The sequence below is a fragment of the Oxyura jamaicensis genome, chromosome 1, assembly GCF_011077185.1.
Source record: "Oxyura jamaicensis isolate SHBP4307 breed ruddy duck chromosome 1, BPBGC_Ojam_1.0, whole genome shotgun sequence".
NCBI classification, from domain to species: domain Eukaryota; kingdom Metazoa; phylum Chordata; class Aves; order Anseriformes; family Anatidae; genus Oxyura; species Oxyura jamaicensis.
In genome coordinates, this window is record NC_048893.1 from 187447390 (window position 1) to 187459476 (window position 12087).

Sequence of the window (12087 nt, forward strand, 5' to 3'; positions counted from 1 at the left end):
CTAGATACAAAGAAATTCATTCAGAAGACAGAGGGAGGAAAGCAGGGGAGCGCTGCTGGACACCATGGGGTGTGAGCAGACTGTGGGAGATGTGGTGGCAAATGTGGTGCTACCCAAGAACCAGCTGAAGCGCTGAAGCCCCAACAGGTTGTCTCAATTTTAATCCCAGGCATCCATAAAGTGGATATTAAGCACCAGGTAGGCTAAGACTCATAAACCCTTCTGCCCAAAACTGTGCTGAAGGGTTTACACCCCTGTATCCTTCCCTTCACTCCCAGATGTTGTCCAAACACTGCACACTCCTGGTTGCTATTAATCCCTTGTAATTCACTAACTCCTTCATACAAGTGTGTCATACCTCATGTCAGTCCAAGTAAAATATGTTAATGAAGACATCACTGGATGTTGTTCAAACCATTGACATTAGAATCATAGAATCATAGAATATCCTGAGTTGGAAGGGACCCTTAAGGATCATCAAGTCCAACTCTTGACACCGCACAGGTCTACCCAAAAGTTCAGACCATGTGACTAAGTGCACAGTCTAAGCACTTCTTAAATTCAGACAGGCTCGGTGCAGTGACAACTTCCCTGGGGAGCCTGTTCCAGTGTGCAACCACCCTCTCTGTGAAGAACCCCCTCCTGATGTCAAGCCTAAATTTCCCCTGCCTCAGCTTAACCTCGTTCCCGCGGGTCCTGTCACTGGTGTTAATGGAGAAAAGGTCTCCTGCCTCTCAACACCCCCTTACGAGGAAGTTGTAGACATTAATTAACATTTTGTGTTAGTCAACACCTATGTTGACTTCTCCAGGGCTCTTGGTGCAAGAGCAGCACTGCAGAGGCCAGCCCCGCTTTGCACTTTGCATCTGGTGTTACCAGACAGGAGAACAGAAATGTACAAACTCCTGTACCCTAATCCTCACAAAAACAGTGCTTACAGAAAAGTAAGTAGGCCAAGATACTAGGAAGTAAATCCTAGTACCTCTTCCTTCCCAAATTTCCAGCTCTAACCCAGCAAGACCTTCGTGTTTATGAAAGTTGTCTGTTTTTTGTTTTTAACCATGCCTTACATGATGGGAGGTGAAGGTTTTCTCTCCAGCTCCTCACTGACAGCTATTGCCATGGCAAGTCCACCACCTCTGTCAGTCGTGGGGAGCTGAGTGGGGACTGCGTGCTCAGGGAGTCTGAATTCCTCCTCCTGGCCCCTTGCTGCAGCAGCGGATACACAGCGTTGGAGACAAAGCAAGACTGGTGGTGAAATGCCCAGGGTTTGAACAAATAAAGATTTGTCGAACTGGTGTCTCTGAGGAGCACAGCTTTCTCACACAGGTTATGATGTCATGTCACTGACTTTATTTGGACATAATCTGAGATTCTTCTTTCTGGAACATGTGAAGAAATATTCTGAGAAGAAACAGAAAAGGCCTAATTGGAGCATGGTGATCTCAAGGGTTTCTCTGTAAACCATAGTATCTGAAGTTTTAGTTTATAAAAGACATTACACACAGATCTGATACCAAAAGCAGTGTGGTTACTGCTAAGTTTTTTCCACTTGCAGCCAAAGGAATCTGTCCTTATTTTGGTACAGTCCCCCTGCAGTATGGCCACAGCCCTTCACAAACAGTAGCACTGAGGCCGGTCTGTTAGACTTCAGCTGCCTTTTCCACTCCTCTACTAGGTTCATCATCGTCCCTTTACTGCAGGAGAAACTGATTTTAGAGAAGCTCTGTCACATAGGTAATGGCCCATATATTCAGCTCCGTTTTAGCAATATATAAATCCAGGATAACTCAAGTGGTAGAGCAGAGAGGTTTTGAACTTGTGTCACTGTAAATGGGTAAAAAGATGAGGTTTTAAATATTTATTTTTCATTCAAATGCAATCGAAACTTGTTCATAGGATTTTACAAAGTGACCACATGCAACCAGCTGGACACTTGTCCTCCTTTATCCAGCACTGTTGCCAGATTGAACGAGCTATAGCACATGCTCTGGAAGTGAGGGCTCCCCTTTGCTGTTGATGAGGTCTGTAAGGCAGATGGTTTATTAGAAACTATTTCTATAATGAAAACAGACTTTAAACAATTCAGCTGGACTTTATATACAAGCAGAGATTCACTGACTGATTTTTCTATCTGTTCAGAGGTAAAATCATATGTCTGATAGCATCACAAATATTCAGAACCACAAGTAAAAGGATGGACTGTGATAATCTGTTTTAAGAGAATAAAATGTGGCCCAGTAGGTCAGCCTTCACTAGACATTCACTTGACCTTGTCTGTCTCACAGATTTACATATACATTTGCATATTGATACCCATATTATCACTGCATCCTCTCATCTATGTGTTCTCCCCTCTGTAGTAACTGATACTTTTCCTTACAGTAATGTTCTTGTTATGAAAGAATGATGATTTTTCAGCAGTTTCAGCCTGTAGTCTAGGGCTGGCAGCTTAATCAGGAAATATGACGCTGTTCCAGAGTCAGTGGGCCATCTCGAGACGCGTGGTAGGATTTCTCAGGCTGTTTGAAGTCCAGTACTTTCTCAGCAGCTCAATAGCAGAGATTTTGATACTGTGTTCATATGGTTGGGCTATGGGTAAATGCATGATCAAGGTGAGGGCAAAGTCTTACAGTAGCTTTGCAGAAATCAAAGAAAATGATCATTTAAAGATTTGTAATGTCAGAGATAGCCTGAGGTAAGGAAGAAGCAAGCCTGGAAAACATAGCTCTCATCCCATGGAAAGATTCACCAGACAGGCTCTCTAGTGGAGAGTCAGATTCAGAATGAACAGCAAGCCATAAAGAAAGCTAAAGAAAGGTGAGCATAAGCTTGTCACATACAGCTAACCCCCAGGCTGTCCCCTGCTGTCCCCCACAGGAGCTGGGTACAGACTGTGAGCCAAAAGACAAGAGAAATGCCAGAAATACTAACTGCAGCAGTCAAGATTCTGATTGTACTGGCAAGGGTTGAACAGCCAGCAGCAGGTGAGGTTTGGTGTAATACTGGGCATAGTCCAGACCCTGCTGAATTCAGGGAGGTTTTTCCATCAACTAACTTCATCAGTGATGGATTATTCCCAATAATTTTCATCTATATCCTTACCACCTGAGTCAGCACTCCACTTAAAACCACACAGGACTGTTATGAGAAAAGTGTTATGAGTGATGAAATGGTAAAACAAACATTAGCTTTCTTGGCTCTCCTTCATAATACTTATTCCACTTCAACTTGAAAATTACACTGGGTCTCTCGGTGTGCCTGCTGAAGCATCTTGTCCAGCCATCCACCTCCCAGCTGTGCCGTATGCCACTTGGACCTCAGTGCCAAATGTAAGCATTTGAGTCATCCAAGCCAGGTAATCAGCATAAAGACTCTCTTAATTTATATTGTGGTATCAGCACTTTCTTAATGCATATGAGGCTTAATTTATTCATTTCAGGGCTGCCTGTTTGCAGGTTCTGTGTCTTTATTTAATAAGTAAATTATGTATCAGTTACTACATACATAGCTTGGAAGCTGAAGGACTAACAATAAATGAGTGACAGAGCCAGAAATAAAATTTAAAGGAGCTTGTTTACAATCGTGAATTCATCCTCCAGTGTATGTTGCTGTTATTGTACTACAGAGCTAGTATTTTCTCGTCTAATGTGGTCTACTTACCCTTATTTACAGTGTTCATAATCCCTGCGGATACTTTACTATTTTTAGATTACTGGATGTTTGCAAAGTTTTAACCTGTACTTTGTCAATGACCGTGTGTTACTGCTTTTTGCAAAACTAAAACCATAAAGGAAAGGAAAACTATTATATGTTATGAGTAAATTAGTTATTAGTTATTAGTATTATTATATGTTATATGTAAAACTATTATATGTTATTATGTTAGGAAAACTGTTATATGTTATTTAGGAATTCCTTCAGAAAATTTTAGGTAAGAATTCTGCTTGATTGGGGAGGTCTGAAAAATAGAGAACAAAGAATTTCACAGAAACCAACAAAACCAACATTGCTTTGTTGTGATGTACAATGTGAAACCTTTCTCTGTTTGTTTATGAGTATTTTGCAGAGCTTGCTTAAAAATCTTCATGCCCTTTAGAAAAGTAAAATAATTAACAGATTATGTTGCTCCATTTCAAGGAAGAAAACAGCAAAGAAAAGCCAACTGGAACACTAGATTATACAAATAAAGGCAATTTGTACTGGCAGTGTTCTGATCCAGATAATTATTAATTTCCTAACTCATTCAAAATTGATGCTTGTGGAACTACTGGGTTAAAGGGTTAGAAAATGAATTCTTCTAGGTACCCACATAGAACATATAATACCTGTGGAGCAATGAAAACTTCTTTGACTTGAATGAGAATTATATGACATATAATTTACCGAAATGAGATCTAGTGCTCTATAGAAAATGATGCTTTGGAGCAACAAGGTGAGGAAGGAGGCTGATACATGTCAGTGCTGCAGCCGGAATGGAGCGCCCTTCATCCAGGTCAGCCAGCGGATGAGGAGGCTTCACCTCCACGACTCCAGATGGGGAAGCTAAGGCTGACATCAGCAGGAACCTCTGGTGTGCCTGTCAGACAGTGACCGCTCCCCTCAAGGCTCCTACACCATCCAGGCTTCACAAGTTTGTAACACGTCTCCTATACTGTTGAGTTTGGCTGGATTTAGACCAGAGAGCTACATGTAAAAGACTAAAAACAGAAGGAGGCTCTGTTCTACTAGAAATTTATTTAGTGATCAGATGGAAAACTTGGCTTCAGTGAAAAAAGGAGTTAGGTACCAGAAAGAGATGAGAAAGTCAGTCCTGGATAAAAGTAGTTCTAATACTTAACATAAATTAAAACATTATTAAAGGTTCGTATACGAGTCATGCCAACTTCTATGTAGATGAGAACTGTAATGAAATGGTATCTAAGTCATTATAAATTTTGCTATTTACACAAAAGAGGAAAAAGAATGTTTCCTACTTCATTTTTCTTGTTACCCTCCATAGCTTGCGTACTTATTAAAATGTAGGGTTTCAATTACTCATAGAAAAAATACAAACGTGCAGAGAAAATGACTACTAGAAAGAAAAGCAACCAAATCCCATAACTGGATTTATAATAATTCAGTCCTGTCCAAGGAGTCAGATTGTGTTCTTTTTCCTCCCTACATAAAAGTTGCACTCATATTCATAACAATAGAACAAGAAAAGCACAGTTGCTTCAAAACACTGGACATAATTTTCCAGAAACAAGATAGCAACTACTCAGAAATGCTGTGAAAACATTAATCACATAGTAACTTGCTATTTACATTGAAGATAGTAGCCTCTAAAATGAATTAAAAACTAACAGGAAAAAATAAAACATACAAACAAACCAAACCAAAACAGTTTTTAGTCATGGGACAGTTTTGCCTATAAGGTGGAACCTCTGTTCTTTGTTTTTTGTCCAGCATTTCTTTGGAGATATATATCTGTACATGTGCAGATATAGGTCTGGGAGAGGTTTATCAAAAGCGAAATCACGCCTGGATGGCAAGCTGGCAAATCTCATCTCAGAGATTACATTTGCAGTAGACAAACCCCACCAGAAAAAAAATGCTGGACTGATACACATGAACAAAATGACTCTCCCTGTCCGTGGTCCACGCTGGATCCACATACATGCCTCAGGCCGGCGAAGCGGAGCTGACCACAGACAGGCTCGGTGTCCCAGCCGCCCCATGCACCACAACGCTCCTGTTCCCACCAAGATGCCGAGCAGCACAAGCAATGGGGATGAGGGATGCTGCCCCAGGTCCCTTCTCAGTCAGCAGATGCCACTTGCATTGCTGTCAGTGGGAGCTGGACGGAGCCCCGAGGGAGCAGCAGGCTCTGGGGACGCCCCGCAGGATGAGGAGTTGCCAGCTCGCCGGTCCAGCCCCGGCGCTGCCACCCAGCTTTGGTGAGGCTCTACAAAATAAGCAACTGCAGTCATGCTTCTTCCATGGGATGACGACCGGACTGGGCTGGTGAGCACCACGGCACTTCTTCTTACACCTGCAAGATGCTGTCGGGCAACAGGCCCCAGTTTTTATTCTGAAGCAGGGAAATCCAGCCAGAGGATGTGCCCCTTACCAGAGGAAGGACTGTCTGTTCTCCAGCAGCCAGCACGCAGCTGTCCGGGCTCCATCGTAACTTGCCAAAAATACAGTGCAAATCTTTAATAGTTCGCAGGAAAAAGAACGTCCGCATTGTCGGGGTATAAATCCTTCCTTACGTACAAGAATGGAACAAGCATTCACCCAGCATCTCTATCAAATATCGTAGAAAAGGTTACACAAAAATATTTAAGTATATGGATACAGACACATAGATATTACACTTGCATAAAATATGTAGATTCAAAACCCTTTGGGCAGCTTCACAGTTAGCTGAAAATGTATGCTTTAGAAATATGAACAATTTCCTACACTTTTCTAGTTTAAGTAGGAGGGGGAAAGGGAAGAAGCATCAGCCTTATTAATACTGAATGCTAAGTGCAGAAGTTTAGCTGTAGCTGTAGGGTTTTGAAGCAATTGATTTGACAGAACCTCCAAGCATAAACTCTGTTTTAAAAATCCACATTTATTCCCTAGATTGCTTATTGTTTCATGAAAATGAAAGCCTACGTGTCCTGCTTGTATCAACTGGATCTCCTGAGACCGTTCAATTAAATCTCATAAGCTTACAATACTTCAAGGTAGGGTCGTGTACTGGGAGAACGCATGAACCTTATTGCAGTATTCCTGTGTGATAAAAGGAATTTATAACTTCTCACATCTTGTGTAACTTAACTTTAGAAATGCAAAACCTTAAATGACACCACAAGAAGCTCACAGTTCTGAGAAAATTAAAGTCAGTATGAAATTTTACTTATAGACCACATAATTTACATAGATTTACATAAATACAGAGATATTAAAATAATAAATCAAAGCTAATTAACAGAGGATAGAGGTTTACATGATAACATTTTAACTCGTTACATTTTTTGCAACTACTTTTAGTGTCATGAGATAATATAAATAATATATATACCTATATATCCGTAATATATATAAAGATATATATATATCTCCATCCTTCTTTTTTTTTTTCAAAAATAGGGCAATTTTATAACTGCAATGAGATGTGACAAGCAGTACACTTCTGGGGAATTATTGCATGCCTTGAATGCATAAGGCAGAAGGAAGAGTATCTGATTTCAGACACTAAAGAAGTGGAACCATCAACCAGAAATGCACTGGAGTGATCTGGAACATCTTATTGCTTTTATAAAACTCAAAATTATACATTGGTTTTTAAGAAAAAGGCACAAAATAAAGGGGAAAGTAATATCTCTCTATTTAGTGGAGATCAACGACCAGGAAGCTCCATTACTGCTCACTGAACTCTCTTCGTTGTCCTAAATCTATTCCCTGTGGTGCAATACTGTGCTGCAGTTGCATAAGGAGGTTAAACACAAAAGTTCATGCATCCTTTATTAGGGGAAACAAAACAAAAGCCCATTTTCCTTGCCCAGCAACAACGCAGGAGCCATCAGCATCTGGTGGCACCGGCTGCCGGGGAGCATCAGCCACCAGTGCGGCCGCGCCGCAGCGTGCAAGCCCCGTTGGCTCCAGGCACGTCCCCACACTAACCTCGGCTGGCGGAGCAGCTCCTCGAGTGGGATGCTACAGCGTGGATCCGGAGGCACGGATCCAAACCCAGCGGTCATTGCCTGTCAGGCCAGACAACATCAGGAAGGGGTAAAACGAGGTAACAGAGGTGCTGCCCTGAAACCTCCACATTTTGGCGCTGTCGAAGGATTAGGGAGCACTTCTGCTGCCCTCCTTCCTCCTTTTACCTCAGTGAGCAGCATTTGCTCCCTGCCTGTGCCTGGGGTTTTCCAGCCCAGCAGCCACACCGGGAGGCAGAGTGCAGCAGAGTGGGGACAAAACGTTGAGAACTGAGGACTACTACTATCTCCTCATGCCACTTTGAATGCCGGGATAGGAAAGGCAAAAAGAAAAGAAAAAGAAATCCCTCGGGATTACTTTTCCTTTGCTGTATTTTTTAGATGTTAATCTGCACAGTAGAGGGCTGCCTCTGCTGTGATACCACACGAGATGTCTCAAAGTTTGGACACAGCACGCTGCTAAGGCACCTCCAAGGAATGGGCACTGATTTAATCGCTCAGCGAAGCTCCATTCTCTGTACCCGGTGCTGCCTTGGGCTCCTCCAGCACACACAGCACTAACAGCCCCTTGCACCTGCCTGCCACACACAAAAAGCTACTGGTGTGTGCTCAGGAGAAACCACACCAGCCACTTCTGAAATAAATGTTTGCCAGGGGTTAAGAGCTGACATTCTGCACAACTGCACGGTTTGCTCCCCAAAAGGGAGAAAATTGTTGCACATCCTTAACTGCCTACTAGGTTAGGAGGGATAAAAATACATATTAGCCAAAAAAAAAAAAAAAAAAAAAGAAAAAAAAAGTAGGAGCCAGCCCCGTTCTGCTGCAGGATTCCTTGCCGGGAGGTGAAGCTGTGAACGCAGCGCAGTCGGTGCAGGGTGCCTGGTGCAGAACCAGGTTTTTTGGGGACCACCAGGAGGGACAAGGCCACCCTCCCTTGGGGCGCATCGCCTCTCACCACCACGCAGAACAGTGCCAGGTTTCGGGGTCTGTGTCACGGGGGGTGTTTGAAAGTGAGGGATGCTGAGGGGAGAGGAAGGCTCTGCTCTGCTCTGCCCATCCTGCTGGGTGGATGGTGGGGGGCTCAGCGCTGCGGCTGGGGGGACGGGGCCACGGGGCGCCTGCAGTTTTCTGAAGCCCAACCGGGGGAGGACATTTCTACACAAAACAATATCCAGTCCTGGAAAGGAGTGAGAGGGGTGGGACAGGGGCATAGGTCCTGGCACAGAAGAAGAGAATGTGGTGGGCTGTCACCCTTCTCTGAGGGGACAGGGGGTCCCGAGGTGCCCGCCAGACCTGCCTCTCCCCCCGCACCCCTCACCCACGCCCCAACCACGCCATGCAATGGTGACATGGGGTGCAGGGGAAGCCCAGGAGAGTGGGATATCCCCGGTCCTCAGGGTAATGACGTCCGGGGAAAAGGGACCCCCACCCCTGACCCTCTCCTCCAGGTGGACGATGGTGTGTGGTAGCTGAGTGCAGCTCCTTCTCCGGTAAAAAGACGCATCCTTTCCTTGCACAGTCAATGAGAAACGCAATGTGATCTGTCATGCGCTTGGATCGGGGCTCGTTCGTTCATTTGAATTAGCAACGTTTTTTTCTTCTTCTTCGGGGACAAGAATAATCACTCAGGTATTTACAAACACCAACCAGCGCCGTCGTGAGGTCTCCCCCAAACCATCATGACAAAATCACTGTTTGCAAGAGCCCCGTGCCAGCTGTGTCCAAAGAAGCCCGTGGCTGCTGGGAGCTGGGGGCTGCCGAGGGAGAGGGGCGCTGGATCTCCGAGTCCTGGGGGGGTCTTCCCAGGCGGCTGTCTCTTCCTTGGGGTGCCTCTCCCCGTGCCCCTGTCCCGGGGTGCTGCCGGCTGCCGCTACTGCTGCTGCGGGTGCAGTGGTCCCTTTCGTACTCCTCCTGAGCCTTTTGCATCTTCCGCTTCTTCATCTTCCTCTTGTGGACGTGGAAGGTGGTGAGGGAGAGGAGGATCAGGCAGAAGATGAGGGTGACCAGCACGATTAAAACCAGAGTGGACGAGAAGGACTGGAAGAGCTGACCCACTTGCACGATGCAGGTGCTGCTGGCGTTCAAGGTGGCGGACGTCCTGTTCAGGAGGCAAGGCGGCAGGGACAGCCTCAACTCCTTGGAGAGCTTGGCACTCATTGAGGAGGCTTCGTAAAGACGAGGATCTCCCTCCCCTCTCTGAAGACGACGAAATTTCCAGCCGCTGCCGGGCTGCTGCGGCCGGCCGGGCGCTCGCTGCCGATGCCCGGGTTGCTGCCGGCTCTGCCTCTCGCTCGCCCTCGAGCCCCAGAGCAGCCTGCGAAGGGGGAGCCGGACACATCAGCGCCCACCCTGCCCCGATTCCCCCACCCCTGGCACGGGGACGGGTGGCAGCGAGCCCCGCCGCCCGCCCCCCAGCCCCTTACCTGCGCCGGAGGAGGCGGCGAGGGGGCGGCCCGGCGGCAGCGGGCTCTGGGGGGGCTGCGGCAGCGGCGAGCGGTGCGGAGCGGGTGCGGAGCGGAGCGGAGCCGCCGCCGCCTCGGGGAGCGCCGCCCGCAGCCTGGCACCGCCCCGGCCGCTGACGTCAGGATGGGGCCGCCCACCCCCTGCCCCCATCCCCACCCCACCCCCTGCCCCCCCAACCCACCCCCGGCCCCCCTATGCTATCCCCATCCCACCCCCATCCCAACACCGGCTCCCACATTCCATCCCCAGTCCACTCCTGGCCCCTCCTTCTCATCCCCACACCACCCTTGTTCCCCCCATCCCATCCCCGGCCCCCCTATCACATCCCCATCCCATCCCCACCCCACTCCTGGTCCCCACTTCCCACTTCCAGCTCCCCTATCCCACCCCCATCCCATCCCATCCCATCCCATCCCATCCCGATCCCACTCCCAGTCCCCCCGGGAAGGAGCTGAGCACCGCCGCACCCAGCCATAGCGATGTGAAGGTTGCCCTCCCACGGCCACAAGTGTCTTTCTTCTCCAGGAGCATCTGGATGTGAACGGCCCGAGAGAGCATCCTAGCTAAAATCCAGGTGATTTCACAGAATCACAGAATCATCTAGATTGGAAGAGACCTCCAAGATCACCGAGTCCCACCTCTGACCTAACACTAACAAGTCCTCCACTAAACCATATCCCTAAGCTCTACATCTAAATGTCTTTTAAAGACATCCAAGGATGGTGACTCCACCACTTCCCTGGGCAGCCCATTCCAATGCCTAACAACCCTTTCAGTGAAGAAGTTCTTCCAAATATCCAACCTAAACCTCCCCTGGTGTAACTTTAGCCCATTTTCCCTCGACCTGTCACCAGGCATGTGGGAGAATAGATCAACCCCCACCTCGCTACAGCCTCCTTTCGGGTACCTGTGGCGTGCGATAAGGTCACCCCTGAGCCTCCTTTTCTCCAGGTTGAACAGGCTCCCTCAGTTGCTCCTCATAAGACTTGTTCTCCAGACCCCTCAAAATTTCCGAACACAAGTGATCCAAGCAATGCCTCCCATAGAGATAATGGGGAAAAAAAATAAAAAAAATAAAAATAAAAATAAAAAATAAAAAGTGGTGCTCCTCAAATGTCCGGAAGGAGTGAAATGATGGGCTGGGTGTGACGGCAAGGGCCAGCCCAGGACATTTCCTCAGTGCCACCCTGGGAGCAGGGGCAGAGGTGTTGCCTGACCCTACTGGACATAGCAGGACATTTAGGGAAGACTGAAAGTGTCAGTCTGCTCTGCTGGCCTGGAGGCACTCGAGAAGCCTGGAGGAAGATCTGTAGGAGATCAGCTCTGACGTGAATTCAGAAAAAAAACACAGTTCAGGAACAAAGACCCTTTGGCCCTGACAGCTGAGGAGCGGTCTCAGAGTCGGAATGTAGCTGGCAGGCCATGCATTACCTGCTTCATGGTTTCCCTGTGGAGTCCTTCTGTAGTGCTTCTGCCTCTAGTAAACACACCATGATTTGTGAAATTTGGTCAGTCACCATTGACTCTTCGATAGTTCCTGAGAAAGATTTAGGCCGCAGGGCATGAACTACGCTCAGCCCAGTTGGGGCAGACCCAAGCAAAGGGTCTCCAGCTCAGGGTTTCCTCTGCCAAGACAAGTGCCTGGTCTGAGCCAAAGGCCAGCCCCTGGCCCACGAGCTGAGCTCCTGCTCAGCTCCACCAGGGCACGGCCAGCACCACCACGTGCTCCCACCCTGGTCACACCTTCCCTGGGTGTTTTTGGCCCTGCAGCCCTTGCACGTGTGTGTGCACCCCTCTGTGTGCACCCCACACTGATGTGACTGCCTCTGTGACCCTGCCTTCCTCCACACCCTTCTCCAATGTGCACATCTGAGAGGGAGAAAAACAGAAGGGAAGGGAAGGGAAGGGAAGGGAAGGGAAGGGAAGGGAA

General features: G+C 47.3%; 1 protein-coding gene across 1 annotated transcript; it reads right to left on the bottom strand.

Annotated features, from left to right (window-relative positions):
- Positions 1-7111: 7111 nt before the first annotated feature.
- Positions 7112-10282, bottom strand: C1H11orf87 (chromosome 1 C11orf87 homolog). The gene is made up of 2 exons (XM_035327013.1): positions 10118-10282; positions 7112-10008 (listed from the first exon to the last, which is right to left on the bottom strand). Exon 2 carries the CDS (start codon positions 9849-9851, stop codon positions 9372-9374), a length of 480 nt encoding a protein of 159 aa, XP_035182904.1. The 5' UTR covers positions 9852-10008; positions 10118-10282; the 3' UTR covers positions 7112-9371.
- Between the last annotated feature and the right edge of the window lie 1805 nt (positions 10283-12087).

Coding starts and splice junctions, on each gene's coding strand:
- C1H11orf87 (XM_035327013.1), bottom strand. CDS start 9,851: ATGAGTGCCAAGCTCTCCAAGGAGTTGAGGCTGTCCCTGCCGCCTTGC.